General features: G+C 40.9%; 2 protein-coding genes across 4 annotated transcripts in view; one reads left to right on the forward strand and one right to left on the reverse strand.

Annotated features, from left to right (window-relative positions):
• Positions 1-1,448: 1,448 nt before the first annotated feature.
• On the forward strand, positions 1,449-11,525 carry zgc:101810 (uncharacterized protein LOC493612 homolog). Its single transcript, XM_049568181.1, has 9 exons — positions 1,449-1,632; positions 2,503-2,613; positions 4,456-4,614; positions 4,824-4,953; positions 5,149-5,285; positions 6,194-6,343; positions 6,870-7,015; positions 7,108-7,240; positions 10,800-11,525. The coding sequence occupies exons 1-9, from the start codon at positions 1,585-1,587 to the stop codon at positions 10,968-10,970; spliced, it is 1,185 nt and encodes a 394-aa protein (XP_049424138.1). The 5' UTR covers positions 1,449-1,584; the 3' UTR covers positions 10,971-11,525.
• Positions 11,526-13,794: 2,269 nt separating this feature from the next.
• Positions 13,795-17,353, reverse strand: part of rin1b (Ras and Rab interactor 1b) — a 54,888-nt gene continuing 51,329 nt past the window's right edge. For all 3 annotated transcript variants that reach the window (XM_049569277.1, XM_049569275.1, XM_049569276.1), the window contains exon 12: positions 13,795-15,756. In XM_049569277.1, coding sequence (XP_049425234.1) covers positions 15,433-15,756 — 324 coding nt within the window. In that variant the 3' untranslated portion in view covers positions 13,795-15,432. The remainder of the gene's footprint in view (positions 15,757-17,353) is intronic.

The raw sequence follows: 17,353 nt of genomic DNA on the forward strand, positions 1-17,353 counted from the left end.
CCAGCTAATTTCATTTGGCATGCCGAGTTTGGGCCGATGCTGGGCCAGGTCATTTCTGGTAACGGCCCAGTAATGGCAGTGTCGGCTGATCTGGACTGTGTATCATACATTTGGACTGGTTTTTACTTGTACGTCATGGATAATTGATCATTTATATTACACACTGAGATAGGATTTTGTAAGACAGATATTTGGTAATTACTATTATACACATATACATGGGTTATTTTTGTGAGACAAAGTTAAATAGTAATAACAATGGTATATTTAGAAAAGGTTTATATGTATATATATATATATATATATATATATATATATATATATATATATATATATATGGAAGCTGTCAGTTTCATTTCACTTAATGTATTATGGAGAAGAGGTGGAATTTAATTACTTCCTCCCACTCCTTTTCGAATGTGTAAATCAAACTAATTATACACTGACAATGGCTTTTTATTATGCTTTTCATTATTTGTATATATTTCTTTCTTTATGTCAGTCTGCTTGTTTGTAGGTTCATGTTTTTTGGTTTTAACCAAAAAGAATATATTCAGATGCAACCCCTTTGTGTAGTAACTGTAATTTAATTGTATATTTTTGTAACTGTAGCTGGTTACATTTATTTTGTAGTTACATGTAACTAGTTACTGCCCAACACTGACAGTAATACAAAAAGCATAGGGTATTATTACCTTGTACTCTTATAGGCTGATAAAAATGATATTACTGCTGTTTTTATTGAAGCAGTTTAAAATACAAAAACTTAAAAGTGCACTGACAACTGAAAAACAATGAATAAAAATGACAGACAATGATAATAATAAAATAAAAATAAAATTTAATATGAAATAATAAGATAAAAATAATAAGTTTATTAATTATAAATAAATTAATAATAAAAAATAATATAATAAATAAATAAATGATTAAATAATAATGACATGGGATATAAGGTACATAGAAATAAGTAAATAAACAAGATAATCTATTTTAATTAGACTAAAATTTCATATAATCAAATTAAAGAAAATAATAGTGTGTAATTGTGTAGTTCACTATCAGCTATAATTTTAACCAAAATCAGGAATGTATTTGCTGCTCTTCTTACACAGAGGTTACAGGAGATAGGAGGAGAAAACAGGAGGAGAAAACTTTAAAGGTCTACCAAAAACAATCTGCAGTATGTCTGGGAATTTATATATCTTGACATTTAACTTTCCAAAAAGACACACAGGTTTGTAAAGCTAAGTCTCACCAGAAGTGGGCAGAGTGGTGACATTTAACCAACCATTGCACCAAATGTTCCTCTTTTCTGTTGCAAAGACAGGAGGAAGTGTCAAAAGTACACAATCTTCAACTGACTCAAAAAAGTGAAGTGCAGGTCTCCCTCCTCCCACCGGCCCCCCCTGGAAATGGGCGTCCTCACACTCAGTGGTCCCGCCCTCGCTGGAAGGAGTTGCAAGAAGACTTCTGCTTACCTGTCAGTTTCAGTCACTGCCAAATTCATGTGTATTAATCTTGTATTGGTTATCTGTTAGTCAGACCCCTGTCCTGACAGGAGGGAGCATCTTGAGCTGAAGCATGGACAGCGAGGGGAGAAAAGTGGTGGTGTGTGACAATGGGACAGGGGTGAGTCAAACTGTGTCTTTATGCAGTAGCTTGACAGCCTGTTAACAGCACTGGTTATTGACTTTGTTGCTTTCCAGTATTCAAAGTGTTCTCTTCAAGCTGTCACACTGGTTTCTATGCAAACAGCTGTGTGAAACATCTGTTATATTGTAAAGTAGTGGCTCTATGGAGGTTAAAGTTAGCCTCTGGATTGTGGTTATCATGTGAAGGGTGTGAATGTGTGTGCAGCCTGATTCCACATCTGTCTGGACTTGTCACTCTGCCTCTAATCTGCACACACAGCCATACATGGTCGTGATGCTTTAAAGTGAGCAACAATTGGGTGAAAAGCAGGAAGAGAGATTTGACTCAGGAGTGACTCTTCAGTTTCGTATTTTGACTTGTTAATGTTGATGTCCAGGCTAAACTGGAGTTATATGAAGAGTACCTGCAGTCGGTGACGGGCTGTGTCCTGTGTTCTGCCTCTGCTTGGAATGTATTGCATCCCTCCAGGCTAAGGAATGTGTCTATGGGCACAGAGACAAGTTGAGACACTGCAGGCTGAGGTGTAGTCATGACAGGCAGAGGAGCCAGGCCATTTTAAATCAATGTAATAAATGTAGTATTTCCTCATGCTTTTAAAAGTGTAATGAAATTGCATTGTCTGATAATAATCAGTAAATGCAGCATGATAATACACTTCCTGGATACAGATTAACCCCAGTGTGGGATTAAACTGAATTGAACTGATTCATGAATGGGAATTATCCATTACAAACGGCTTCAGTGCTTCAATGTGCAGCTTCAATTCAGGAATACACAACACAGACGTTCAGTTTCAGAGAATGTAGCTCACACATCTTCACATTTCACTCTCACATCCTTCCCCAGTTCGTCAAGTGTGGCTTTGCCGGATCCAACTTCCCCGAACACATCTTCCCCGCCATGGTGGGTCGACCAATCATACGATCGAACACTAAAGTGGGCAACATCGAGATAAAGGTGAGATTACTTTGCAGTGCTCCTTCACTGCACCCTGCAGCTGAGATAAAGTCTGTAAGCACCGTGATCATGGACAATTCAACAGAATAAAACATGAAAAATCTATAAACTTTTCTTCCGTCATGTCTTGCTCTGTATATTTTTGCTAAATTTAACTGGTGAATAGATGAAAAACTAGATTTCCATGCAGTCTCTCGTCACATAAACTGCATCTTTATGTAGGTGTATTGCTCTTTGGTAGGTCTGGAAACTCACTGTAAAGCTTTTCCAGCTAATTAAACCAACCTCTAAACTCTCAGCTCACATATAAGACAAAGACATCAGGCTTCCCAAGATAATTGTCTTATTTTTTACTTAAAACTACATGCACTTTTGCCCCCAATCGTGGGATGTGTTGAACCTCAGTAATGTAAGAGCACTGACCTATACAGGGTGCCTGCAGGTCCTTTTAAAGTCTTAAAATGTCAAGTGAAAATTGTCTTAGATTTGAATGTTGAAAGTCCTAAATGCCACAGACATTTTATCAAATTGCATTTTTCCATCCTTTAAATTTAATTTTACTTTATACTGTCACTTACATATTGGCAAAATTTGGATTAACCTACTTACCTTTATACCCACCTGCAATGCTTGAACAAGAAAGAGATGATTTTTTTTCATAAATCAGTCTTAAATTTGGTTCAAAATGATCTCGAAAAGGTCTAAAAAAGCATTGCATGGGGCATCCCAAGGCAATGTCCTTGTCGCAGTGGCTGCAGGCTCAATTCCAGCCTGCAGTCCCTTGCTGTGTGCCATCCCATCTCTCTCCCCCTTCACACTTAGACTGTCCTAATAAAGGCAGAAAGCCAAAAAAAGCATTATATTTAAGTGACCCTGATATAGCATCAAAAGTATCAAAAGTTGTCGTCAAATGCTTCGTCGGATTCTTGGTCCTGGATCACATATAACCTGATTTAAATACAACAGCTTGATGAAATTCTTGTGAGGCTTCTTGTATTAAAGGCTCTCTAAGTCTTCCTAAGCTTGAAAAGTTTTTGTCACATACAGCAAACATCTCCTCACGACATGTCCTCTGAATATGCTGTGAAAAAGTCTGGTCTCTGTAGGCAGCCCAGGCTCCACAAATGGCAACAAAACTGCTCTAACTGCCTCTCTGGGCCAAACATTCATGTGTGTGCATTTGTGCGAGACCGTGAGAAATGTTTGCTGTATGTGACAAAAACATTTCAAGCTTAGAAAGACTTAGAGAGCCTTTAAGAGAATAACAAACATTGATGTATACATCCTCAAACTATGGTGTTTTAAAAAGTATTGTTTTGGTATCTGTGCAAAAATTAAGATATATTAGCCCCGGCATCGAAATTTTAGAAACAATACCCAGCCCATACACTGTTCTTTTTGGGAAGACGAACTTAACATTTTGATACCTTGGAAACATTTTTTTTAGAACAATTTACAAAACAAAATCCTCACTACGTAGATTCTGCAGTGAGGAAGAAGAAGAACAGCTATTATTGGGTGTCCTGGATGAAAACAGTCCCCAGATAATAAATACCACTATTCTGTTGGGTAAAATATTTTTATTTAAAGCTCTATCAAGAAAAAATCTAATTTAAGTTTCCTGAAAAATACAGTGCAATGTCAGTTTCTTATGGAAAAAAAATTATTGCTATAAACTGTTGTAAAATAGAACAACATAACATGAAATGGGAGAAAATTTGCTCTAGAGAAAAGAAAAGTGGAGCTATATAGAACTGTAATTACACTTTATCTGTCATATAAACTTATTTGTTTTTTTTAATTAGTACTATTAGCTGAACGTCTCCCGCTCTGTCTCACCAGGACCTAATGGTGGGTGATGAGGCCAGCGAATGTCGCTCCATGCTGGAGGTGTCCTACCCCATGGAGAACGGTATGGTGCGCTCCTGGGATGACATGCTCCACCTGTGGGACTACACCTTCGGTCCCGACCGCCTGGACATCACCCCATCGGAATGCAAGGTAGGACACAGCTGGGCAGATGTTGTAGTGTATGCAGTTTCACAGTTCAACAGTGTGTGACTGTTGTATCATCACAGGAAGTGACAAAACAAAATTCATAAAATACAAAAAAAAAGAGAGAATGTTTCATAACATACCTGGAAAACACTGCACATAATAAGATTTTAAAGCTTTTTCTCAGTCTGTATTTTATTTTTTAATTCTTAAAGATCCTGCTGACGGAGCCGCCCATGAACCCAACCAAGAACCGGGAGAAGATCGCAGAGGTCATGTTTGAGAAATACCAGTTCCACGGCATTTATGTGGCTATTCAGGCTGTGCTCACTCTGTATGCTCAGGGTAAGGCATCACAACTCAAAACTGATTTAAATTATTTAAATGAATATGTAAAGGACGGAAGTGTTTGTCCATTTTAACTTTATTATCTTGAGGTTTTGTTACTGAGAGTATATTACAGTAATGGTGGGTTTCAGTGCTCAGGATCACTGGAAATGTTTCATGTAAAACTCTTGTGGGAATCTATGCTGTCTCTAGGTTTGCTGACCGGTGTGGTGCTCGACTCGGGGGATGGTGTCACCCACATCTGTCCAGTGTACGAGGGCTTTTCTTTGCCCCACCTCACACGTAGGCTGGACATCGCAGGACGCGACATCACACGCTACCTCATTAAGGTGAGCTGGGAGATGCTCAGTTCAGCTTTCTGGATGAAGGGTCTGAATATTGCACGTGAAGAAATTAGGGACAAAATAAGAAAACACAACATGTCTGTATCAAGCGCCAACCAATGTACCCAATGCGCAAGTGCCAAAACTGCAGTTCCTCTAATGGCCACTAGAGGCTGGTTCCACAGTGAGTCAATCCCCATAGACTCCCCATGTTAAAATGCCCAACTGTTATAGTAGAAATAAACATGTTTATAGTCTGGTACAAAAAACAATTCCTGTTCTTGATAAATGTACAGGGATTCATTCTTACATAACTCACCTGTTTACATGTTATTAAGCCTGAAAGATATGATTAATTAAAGGCACGGTCACTTTGACACTAGTCACTAGTCACTACCACGCCAATAAAGTGGGTTAGGTAACGGTACCATGGTGTAACCCCAGATTCACAGAGTAAAGACGTAGCCATACCTGTTGCTATTTCAGTGTGTTTTCAGTTGATGAAAGTAAATTGTAACATTTTGGTCACCTAAAAAAGTCTTGCTCAGTGTTTTGTCTCATTAAAAGACCCTCTAAGAAGTCAGATGTTAAGTATTTTTGGTATGCGCATTCTGTTTTAATCATTATAAGCCTGTTTTTGCACACAAAAATTACTATTATCACAGTTACACATAGATGTCAAAGCACCATGCTAACCAGGCTAGCTGCTAGCCTTAGTGTTAGCCCCATTATCTCATCCAAACATAGTCATTTTTGGCTACAAAATGCCCAACTCAAAATGGGAGTGCACAAACCAATGGGTGATATCAGGATGCACAAGGATTTATACTGTTTATGGTCCAAATAGATTTTGTTGGTAAATATGCATAACGGAAAATGACAAATACACAAATCTCTTATTTTCCCGCCATCAGCTCCTGCTTCTCCGCGGCTACGCCTTCAACCACTCGGCCGACTTTGAGACTGTGCGTTTGTTGAAGGAGAAGCTCTGCTACGTGGGATACAACATTGAACAGGAGCAGCGCCTGGCTGAAGAGACCACCTACCTGGTGGAGTCGTTCACAGTACGTAGTTTTAGTCTACGTTACTGACTAATATTATTTAGTCTATGGTTTAACCTTTTGGGAAACATGCTAATTTGCTTTCTTGGCAAAGTTTAGTTGAGAAGACTGATACCAGTCCTGCATCTGTGTTGGTAATTTGAAGCCAAAGCTAGCAGCCTGTTAGCTTAGCTTAGCATAAAGACTAGAACCAGGGGGAAACAACAAGCCTGGCACCAAAGGTAAAAAACAAAAAAATAATTAATGTATTTCCCCAAACTTCAAACAATTCCTTTAATGTAGTTACTTGTAGAAGTGGAACATGTCTGATTTTGGTGCCCTCTACTGGCTATAGAGAGTGCTCCAGGAATCCTAAAACCCAGATATAAGTTACAATTTAAGCACTCCTGGTTCCCTCGTCTCCAAGTCAACAGGTTATTTGAATGGGTTTGTGGTTAGACATAAAATACGTCAGTAAATACTGCACTCATCAATTTTGAAAGCGTTTAGGTGTCGTAAAAAATGTAACTGCTTTCTCTCTCTGGTGCAGCTCCCTGATGGCCGGCAGATAAAGGTGGGCGGAGAGCGGTTCGGGGCCCCTGAAGCTCTCTTCCAGCCTCACCTCATCAACGTGGAGGGAGTCGGCGTGGCTGAGCTGCTGTTTAACACCATCCAGGCTGCGGACATCGACCTCAGGTCTGAGCCTCCTCACTGCTGTCTGTACTGAGGCACCTACACAAGACAAACAAAGCTCATCATCCTTCGATCTGTTTATATTTTCTGTGCAGGGCGGACTTCTATAAGCACATCGTCCTGTCCGGAGGCACCACCATGTATCCTGGACTTCCATCCAGACTGGAGCGAGAGATCAAGCAGCTCTACCTGGAGAGGGTGCTGGACGGAGACACCAAGAAACTATCAGTAAGAAATTTAATACCCACTAACTATATTTCTGCTTCACTGGAGAGCAGCTGCACAGCTGGGGTTTAAAATGTTTATTATCTGTTAAACAAAGCAGCACTGCAGTGTTAGATAAGGTGTTATACAACTGCTGATCCTCTGTAATACCTTTGCAAAAATACTATAATCCATTAAGGTTAACAACAGTATAATCTGTAGAATAAATCACAATGTTAAAATAATACACTCTCAGTTCATTAAATAAATGTTACATGATACGATTTAAAAGCTCTTTTTGGTTATAATAAATACATTTGACTAAAAACAATCTCACTTATTTGCTCTGGAGCTCTAAACTGTATCACACAGTCATTAAGACAAAGACTTACCAGACTTGTCTCATGCTTTAATAGATTAAAAAAAAAAAAAAAAAAAAAATATATATATATATATATATATATATATATATATACAGTACAGGCCAAAAGTTTGGACACACCTTCTCATTCAATGCGTTTTCTTTATTTTCATGACTATTTACATTGTAGATTCTCACTGAAGGCATCAAAACTATGAATGAACACATGTGGAGTTATGTACTTAACAAAAAAGGTGAAATAACTGAAAACATGTTTTATATTCTAGTTTCTTCAAAATAGCCACCCTTTGCTCTGATTACTGCTTTGCACACTCTTGGCATTCTCTCGATGAGCTTCAAGAGGTAGTCACCTGAAATGGTTTCCACTTCACAGGTGTGCCTTATCAGGGTTAATTAGTGGAATTTCTTGCTTTATCAATGGGGTTGGGACCATCAGTTGTGTTGTGCAGAAGTCAGGTTAATACACAGCCGACAGCCCTATTGGACAACTGTTAAAATTCATATTATGGCAAGAACCAATCAGCTAACTAAAGAAAAACGAGTGGCCATCATTACTTTAAGAAATGAAGGTCAGTCAGTCCGGAAAATTGCAAAACCTTTAAATGTGTCCCCAAGTGGAGTCGCAAAAACCATCAAGCGCTACAACGAAACTGGCACACATGAGGACTGACCCAGGAAAGGAAGACCAAGAGTCACCTCTGCTTCTGAGGATAAGTTCATCCGAGTCACCAGCCTCAGAAATGGCAAGTTAACAGCAGCTCAGATCAGAGACCAGATGAATGCCACACAGAGTTCTAGCAGCAGACCCATCTCTAGAACAACTGTTAAGAGGAGACTGCGCGAATCAGGCCTTCATGGTCAAATAGATGCTAGGAAACCACTGCTAAGGAGAGGCAACAAGCAGAAGAGATTTGTTTGGGCCAAGAAACACAAGGAATGGACATTAGACCAGTGGAAATCTGTGCTTTGGTCTGATGAGTCCAAATTTGAGATCTTTGGTTCCAACCGTGTCTTTGTGAGACGCAGAAAAGGTGAACGGATGGATTCCACATGCCTGGTTCCCACTGTGAAGCATGGAGGAGGAGGTGTGATGGTGTGGGGGTGTTTTGCTGGTGACACTGTTGGGGATTTATTCAAAATTGAAGGCACACTGAACCAGCATGGCTATCACAGCATCCTGCAGCGACATGCCATCCCATCCGGTTTGCGTTTAGTTGGACGATCATTTATTTTTCAACAGGACAATGACCCCAAACACACCTCCAGGCTGTGTAAGGGCTATTTGACCAAGAAGGAGAGTGATGGAGTGCTGTGGCAGATGACCTGGCCTCCACAGTCACCGGACCTGAACCCAGTCAAGATGGTTTGGGGTGAGCTGGACCGCAGAGTGAAGGCAAAGGGGCCAACAAGTGCTAAACACCTCTGGGAACTCCTTCAAGACTGTTGGAAAACCATTTCAGGTGACTACCTCTTGAAGCTCATGGAGAGAATGCCAAGAGTGTGCAAAGCAGTAATCAGAGCAAAGGGTGGCTATTTTGAAGAAACTAGAATATAAAACATGTTTTCAGTTATTTCACCTTTTTTTGTTAAGTACATAACTCCACGTGTTCATTCATAGTTTTGATGCCTTCAGTGAGAATCTACAATGTAAACAGTCATGAAAATAAAGAAAACGCATTGAATGAGAAGGTGTGTCCAAACTTTTGGCCTGTACTGTGTATATGTGTATATATATATATATATATATATAGTTGGACGTTTGTCACTCAGCTGCAATGTTGGATAAAGTCAAGCCAACATGAGTCCACCTACCTGGTGAAGTCGTTCATGTATGTTGATGAACAAAATCCCAGGAAAGCAATCTTAGTTTTAGTCTACATTAATAACCAATGTTTTTTAGTCTATGGCTTAACATTTTGGTTAATGTGCTAATTTGTTTTCTTGCCAAGAGTTAGGTGAGAAAATAAATACCACTCCTGCATCTGTGTTATTAATATGAAGCTAAAGTTAGCAGCCTGTTAGCTTAGCTTAGCTTAGCTTAGCTTAGCTTAGCATAAAGACTAGAAATGGGGGAAACAGCTAGCCTGGCACCAAAAGTGAAAAACAAAATAAGTGCCAATGGACGCTCAAAACTAACAAGTTAGATGGTGTTTAAGTCGATTTACGGGGAGTTACATGGTTCTTTGTAAGCTAAGCTAACTTAACTTAGCTGTAAAATGAGAACGTCAAGTCAAGCCAAAACAAAGCACCGCTCATCGGCTGGAGGATTTTACAGCTAAACAGTACACTAAAATATGTCTCTGAAAACATCTGAGGTGAGAAGGAGGCAATGCAGTAAGAGAATCTTCATTCATGTTTGATCAGCACTGCCTAGTTTGACAGTTTGACCACAGTTCACAAGCAGTGATCGACATGTGTGACAGCTGCATTAAAGACTCTTTGGCTCTGACTGGATGTTGCTGATTGCGCCATGGTCTGATTCTAGCATATAGAAGCAGTAGGAAGAGGAGGAGCGACAACATTTTTGAGAATATATTTCAATTATTCTGATGGTTCATCCAAGAGAAGTTTTCCTACAACAGTTGTAGGAGCAGTTTTGTCTGGAGCTCAAACACAGATACCCTTTTTCCACCAACATGGAACAGGTTCTTGTTTTGGTTCCTGCACCTAATTTTGAACCGTTAAGAGCAATTTGAGCGAGAATAAATTGGTTCAGAACCCAAAAAGCTAGTTCTCTAAAGCCAAAAATAGCAGGTTTTCCTTGACCCTAAGTACAAACCATGACGACATCAGTGGGCGCGTCATATTCTACTGGTTTGAAAGAGAAGATAGAGTCAAGTGAGAAATTGTTGGTCCAGGCTTGTTTTCTGGGTGAAAACAAATATCTGTACTAACAGAACAAATGTTTGCAGGTAATCTACAAATTTTCTTTACTGCCGTTACTTCTGTTGTGCATTGAGCAACACCCTCCGTTGATGACACATCCTTGATTACAATGGTTCAGCTCAAGACTGGTGGAAACACTGGCAGGTTCGCTAGATAGCACCAAGGTTCCAGGAGTCATGAACAGAACCAGCTCAAGAACCAGAGCTAATTCAGTGGAAAAGGGGTGTGAGAGAGACAAAGTATATATATTTTAAAAAGCCCATGTGTGTACATGTTTCTATAACCTCTCCTCTCTTATTTTCTTCACCTGTGTAGAAGTTTAAGATCCGCATCGAGGACCCTCCCCGGCGTAAGCACATGGTGTTCCTGGGCGGCGCCGTGCTGGCCAACATCATGAAAGACAAGGAATCCTTCTGGCTGAGCAGGGCGGAGTACCAGGAGAAAGGCGTGGGAGTGCTGCAGAAACTGGGAGGTGGAGTCAGATAAAAATAAAGCTTGTAAAGGAAAACCCAGATACTTCTTCTCTGTTTGTTTTTTTGTTTGTTTTTTTTCAAATTGAAGTCTCACCTCTCATCGCTTGGCATGCTGGGTGAAAAAGCTGGCTCTCAGTGTACTTCACAGAAAACGACACTCCTTCATTCCTGCTAGTGCTGGAACAATATTTTGAACAACTCGTTCATCTTTTACCATAAATTATGTTCAGGACATTCTGTACAGACGCAGCATATGGATACCTGAAACCTTTATAGAGGCCTTTTTATACACTGTGACAATTAAATCAGCATTTAAGGGTGCTATTTTTCTGTCATTTAAATTGGGTCTCGACATAACCCTGATGCAAATCTCACAAGGTGATGGGTGACACAGTTTATAACTTCTCATTTGGGTGAAATCCTATCCTATGAAAATATTTGTTACATCCAGATAACTTCATGCTGTGCTTTGTAAAACAATGAGAAAGGTTTGTTGGAAAACACCACTGACTGATATAGAATATGTGAAATGTTTAAAACGGTAAATAAAGATTTTATCGGTGACAAATTCTTTGTCTTTTTTTTTTTTGCATTTGGGCACAATCAGTCCTAGTATTTTATTAGTGAGACGTATCAGGATTTCTAACAGTGTTGTCTGTCAGAAATGCTTTTAAAGAGGAAGTGAGGCCTTCTTCAAAACTCATACGTTACTCCTATGATCTAAGACAGTCCGAAAATATTAGTAAACATGAACAACTCTCCGATAATTAAAAACTGGAGTGCTAAAACTCAAATCTGTGATGTCATCAAGTATAAAGTCTGGAGCTGCTCCACAGACTGAATTGGAAGAGATGTTCTAGATGACGTTGAGAGCAACCAGGGGAGTGCTCTGAGTATATGGGTACATTTTTTGTTTCACGAAATAGAACACTACAGCAGAATATGGCCTTGTCTACATGTATATAGATATTATTTGAAACAGGTATTTTCCCCATGGGTTAAAAAAATAATTCTGTCCACAGGACCTTCGATTTACAAAATATCTCCGTTCACACTAGAAGGCAAAAAACAACTTCAAATGCTTGCCGGTGTTAGCCGTGCTAGCACCTTCCCCTCATCACACAGGTGGTAACACTACTAACACATTACTTTTTTCAAAACGACGACTGGAGATCTTGTCCCATGATTCCCAAAGGAGCTGACTCAAACATATAAACGATGCTCTGGACATGAGAAAACTTTGCTTCTACTCCTCATCAACGACAATCCCACTCATAAGATTGTCGTTTCTGACAGACTTCAAAACCGAGGACGCTAAAGCCGATGAAATAAAACTGGGTGCAGCAGATGCCTTCCTTCATCTGTTAAGTGGTGCAGCAACACTGCTAGTGATGCTAACAAAATGTACACAAACTATTAAGTCTGTCTCTGACTCATGTTAGCTACACACAGCAACAACAGACGTGCGTGAATTGAGGAGATGATGCTAACGTTCTGTTTTACACGTCCACATGGATATAAATTAGCTGGATTTGTGAAATATCTGCACTTTAAGTCTGATTTATGATTGGGTGCGGGACACTTTTGAGGAGTGACAGAAATTTAAGAGCAGCACAACCGTCTTTATGGTTGCCAGACACGCCCTGCGTTTTTTGCAGTCCGAATCTATTTCTGTCGGCTTAAGAGAAGCTGTTTAATCACACCAATATCCCGATGTACATGTGCGTTTATTGATTGATCGGCACCAAGTCTGTGTCTGTGAGCATCAGACTCCCCTCACTCTCTGCGGTGTGCTGGGAAATAAAAATAATGAATCATTAAATCCAAATACTGTTGGTTTTGTCCCGTGGCGCTGACATGAAACATATCTCGGTTTAGTAAATGTCTGCTGTCAGTCAACCTGGTGAAGGCAGTTTGTCCAGCCCGTAGATGTATATGATGAAAATTAGCCTGTGTGGCTAAATCTGACACATTTACGTGTTATCATGTTATTAAATGTGCAGTCCCTTACTAAATGAAATACACATAAACATAATGGGGAAGCTCTGTCCTTTCAGCTCTGTATCAGCGACTACCTCTGTGGACAGAGACGCTAAAATGCTGGTCGGAGTCGGTGTAAATTCGAAATTACTTTCTCCGCAGCGACAATTACCGCACTACCAATCATGGAGCGTGACAAAATATGACGTTGTCCGTGACATAACAAATTCTTCAGGTGCACTTCATGAAAGGAAAGTGTCGTGTACACCTTTTTTACATCCAAAATATGCAATTTCTGTCAAGCAACACACATCAAAAGTGTCGGGCGTTTTAGTGACCTAAAATTTTGTGTGTGAACCAGAGGCAAAAACGTAGAGGTAAAAATCCGTTTACAGAAATATTTGTATACATGTAGACAGCACTTAAAGCTCATTTGGGTATAAAAATTAAACAAAGTTCTGTGGGTCCACAAAATCCTATGACATCGCAAGTTTAAGACTTCCTCCTTTAGCTTCTGGCTTTAACAGAGAGTAACTCATGTTCACAAATACTGATAGAACTCTCCAAGGTCATGGAAATAACACATACAAATCTTAATTTAGGTGATGTTCTCCTTTAAATAAATAAAGTCCTGTGTGAAAAGAGAGCAGTGCTGTATTTGATTTGTTAAAAGCTGCCATAGAAATCAAATATATGAAATCTGTCAGGATGACAACATCAGAAAACTACACATCTTGAGTAAGTGTGCGCCTTACAGGCAGGAGTAAAATGGTGTCATCTGCTGCCTTCTGGTGGCTGACTCTGTTCAAGACATCTAATCCCAACAGTCACTTCAATCCCACTAGAAAACCAAACTGGGTGTAACAACACTGTGTACAGATATTGCAACTTTTTATTGCGATACTGAGTTACCTGACAGAATACAGTAATGTGTTTCCACACTGAAAAAGAAATAAGTGAGCTCTCACAATGAACACATGCTTCACGCGCACACACGCCACATTCGCAGAACCTTCACGTTAAATGAAAAAGCATGCAATAATGTTCAAAACACATCGCAGTTCCCTCCAGAAATGAACCTCTGATTTTAAAAACTCCAGATATGTCGAAAATCCATACTTAGGTTTGATATCTACCCAACAAATTGAACAATTAAAAGTTAGTTTAAAATGCACAATATGATAATATGACCATGACACTGAGTTGAACAGTCAGTTGATAAGTGATGACTTGCAGCAGGCGTCGCCAGAAGCTGGTGACGTTTACATTTACATTCTACCAGTCACCGTGAGGTCCTGGTTTATGGTCAGACTGTCCGCTCAGCCTGGGTTGTAACGCCGTGTTATCTTACAGTTCGGCCAAGAGAAACAGCAGAACTCAAAAGCAGTGGAATGAATGCAGTCGTGAAAGGATTAAAGTCTGACACGGAAAAAAGATTTTAATACATTCGCAAGTCATTCAGTAAATCTGTTGCAGGTTGTCTCGCTGTGTCGATGCTTGTTTTGTTTTTTTTTTCTCTCACATGGTTTAAAAACAGAGAGCTGATGCTTTTCTATCACTTCCCTCCTACTCGCACATTACTCCACCTGCCAAAAAACACTAAATAGAATACGCGAGCAAGGAGGAGAGTCTGCGCTTTTTTTCTCAAAAAAGCAAAAATAAAACTGTCTCTGTGGGTGATTCTAAAAATAAACAGCTGATTTAAAGCTTCCCTTCGAGCTTGCAAACCTGATTTCTTTCGACACCTGTTGTATCACAAAATGGCCTCTCTTTATTTTTGTCACTTTGGTATTGAGGTTTGGTCTTGGCTATAAACACATCTCACCTTGTTTGTCAAACTGTATTCCAAAGCGGGGCACAGAAAGGTGTCCCGAACCCTTCGACAGCGCGGTTCCATCCGAGCATCTGCAGACTTTTACACATTAAAAGTGAAGTAATAAAACATCCAAGTGTCTTTTAGGTTTTGCCCAGAACTATACAGTGAAAGGGTTACATCACCACGGTGCACAATTTGCCTTCTGGTGTGCGTACAGGAAGTGATTTTGTTTCCAGGCAACAGTAGTCTCACAGAATTTGTCTTTGGATTTGAGCCTCCTCACGTTTAAATGATGTAATCCCTTCACGGTATAACTCTGGGTTCATGTTTCAAATAACAACCAAATCCATTTATTACACATTTTCCATGTCACAAATAGAAGAACACTCCTTTACACCAGCAGCCACACTGAGTGGTACACAGTACAACTTTTTGGCAACAGTCCCTATGTTGGTCCTGCTGTGCTCTGCATGTTGGTCCATTTAGGAAAGAGTTTACCGTTAAAGGTCTGCTCCGAGTCTGGAGAAGGGCTGTAGTTTTTCACAACGAGTCCTGACCCACGACGAGACACAACACACCGCCGGAGAGAAAGAGACAGAACAAGAGAGAGAAAGAGAGAGAAAGCGAGAGCAACCACCCATCTCCTCCTCCTCCTCCCTCCTCCCTCCATTCCTCCCACTCACTCCTCACACACCGACTCGCTCAGGTCCACGGCGCCACCTCTGGTGAGCCGCCGCATCTTGCTGAAGTCGTGGTCGGTCCTCAGGTAGGAGAGCGAGGGGCCTCCCTCGCTGTGGCTGGCCAGGTCCTGGGGCTGGGCCTGAGGCGGCAGGGCCCTCATCTCGCCGCCGCTGCGCCAGTACAGCGTGTATTGCTGCGGGTCGGACACTCCGAAGGTGGAGGCACACAGCTGCGCCAGGGCCTGACTGGTCTCCCCGGCTCTCCACTGCAACGTCCGCACGGCGCTCCGCTCCCCGTCCTGGAACAGTATCCGAACGCACCTCTGGAGGGGAGGGGAGGGGAGGGAGGAGAGAAGGAGAGGAAAAAAAAGAGTGAATATATACTGTATTCATGCAAAACAGAGGTCAAGAGGCTTATGGAGTGAGGGCAAAAGAGGGGGAGGAAAGAGAGCTGGAGCCAGAGGAGGAGTGAGAGCTGTGCAAACACACGGGCTCATAATCCTCTATAATAAATGAGCCAAAATCATGCTCATAAAAGAAATTCTCTCTAAAACAAAGCTCCTGCTTCCCACACACACAACCAGCGGGTCCAAGAGCTTTAAATGAAAATCATCCTCCTGAAATTGCTCTTTTTCTCTCTTGCACGTTACGGCTTCATTGACAAACTCCCAATATTAATCCACTGGAGCAAGTCCACGTCCAAACTCACCAAATATAATCCAGTAAGCTCACTCTATCTTGGTGTTCTGCTGAAGTTTTTTTTTTTCTTTCCCTCTCAGTTTAATCCAAACAGAAACTTTTTGACATTTTCAAAAGGAACAAAAAGGCGATCAAGCACACAACTAACGAGCCTGTCTCAACAATTGCCACTCTTCAAACACTTACCGGCAATTGTGCTGTACCTGAGCTATTATATAATGTCAGATTCAACCACCTACAGACGCCCTCACAAGTCTCTTTAAAACACACACACACACAATGAAAACACACTCAACATAATCCTTTTACCAAACATCCAACATTGAGAAACCGGTGAGAATCCTCTCCTCTACCACACACACAAACACACACATCCTACCTAACACACACTGAGGCACAAGTGGCCAAATATGCTCTAAACTAAAAGAAAAAAGAAGAACACACACACACACACCAGCAATTACAATCAACAGGTCTGCCATCATCCAAACTTACAGAGTCACTGAGCTCCTCGCTGTCCGTGTGCATATTGTGTTTGCCTGCTTCGATGGGTAGATGCAGCTCAATAAATTTCATGTTATCTGACCGCCCACTTCTTCATAGCACTTGGCTCACTGATCCCCGCCTGTGTCAGTGGAAAATCTGGCTGCCGGGTGAGTTAGATCGGCTATTTGAAGCCAGGAGAGGCACCACGTGACGAGACAGAAACGTTGTGGATGACAATGCCTTTTTTCCATGGCATCTGGCGGACCGCTTCACCAATCTGGGGCCGGGAGGAGAGTGATAACAGGAGAGTGTAGGTAAAAGTCGGTGTGCGCATTAGTGCATGCCCCGTCGTAAGCCGGCGGCCCCAGATCAGCGGATTACCTCTAAAAATGTCTAAAAACTAATCCCCTGAAATGAGTTTGAAACGTGTTTGCACGCCATGACGGGGAAATCCAGGTGTGTTTCTCATTTTTGATGGATGACCCACTGTTCCACTGTAAATTGTCACCTTTTGACCTCGATGAAATTTGAGTGCTGCGTTGGACTTCCCGAGCTGCCGCAGTAATACCTTAGATCAACTCTGAATGAAATACGGTCACTGTTGCTGGGTCTACCCCACCTGTCGTTGTCACAGATGTAGGATAATCTGATGTTGCTCAGCGTGTGTCGCCATCAGAATAATTAATGTAAAGTCTGACCTCTTTGGGTGGATTATCGCCTTGTTTTTGTGTCTTT

This window comes from Epinephelus fuscoguttatus, linkage group LG23, assembly GCF_011397635.1.
Source record: "Epinephelus fuscoguttatus linkage group LG23, E.fuscoguttatus.final_Chr_v1".
NCBI lineage: Eukaryota > Metazoa > Chordata > Actinopteri > Perciformes > Serranidae > Epinephelus > Epinephelus fuscoguttatus.

Bases quoted from the DNA above. Each gene is read 5' to 3' on its own strand.
- zgc:101810 (XM_049568181.1), top strand. From the start codon at position 1,585: ATGGACAGCGAGGGGAGAAAAGTGGTGGTGTGTGACAATGGGACAGGG. The intron at 2,614-4,455 runs GTGAGATTACTT...CTGTCTCACCAG, and splicing joins TGGGCAACATCGAGATAAAG to GACCTAATGGTGGGTGATGA. The intron at 4,954-5,148 runs GTAAGGCATCAC...TGCTGTCTCTAG, and splicing joins GCTCACTCTGTATGCTCAGG to GTTTGCTGACCGGTGTGGTG.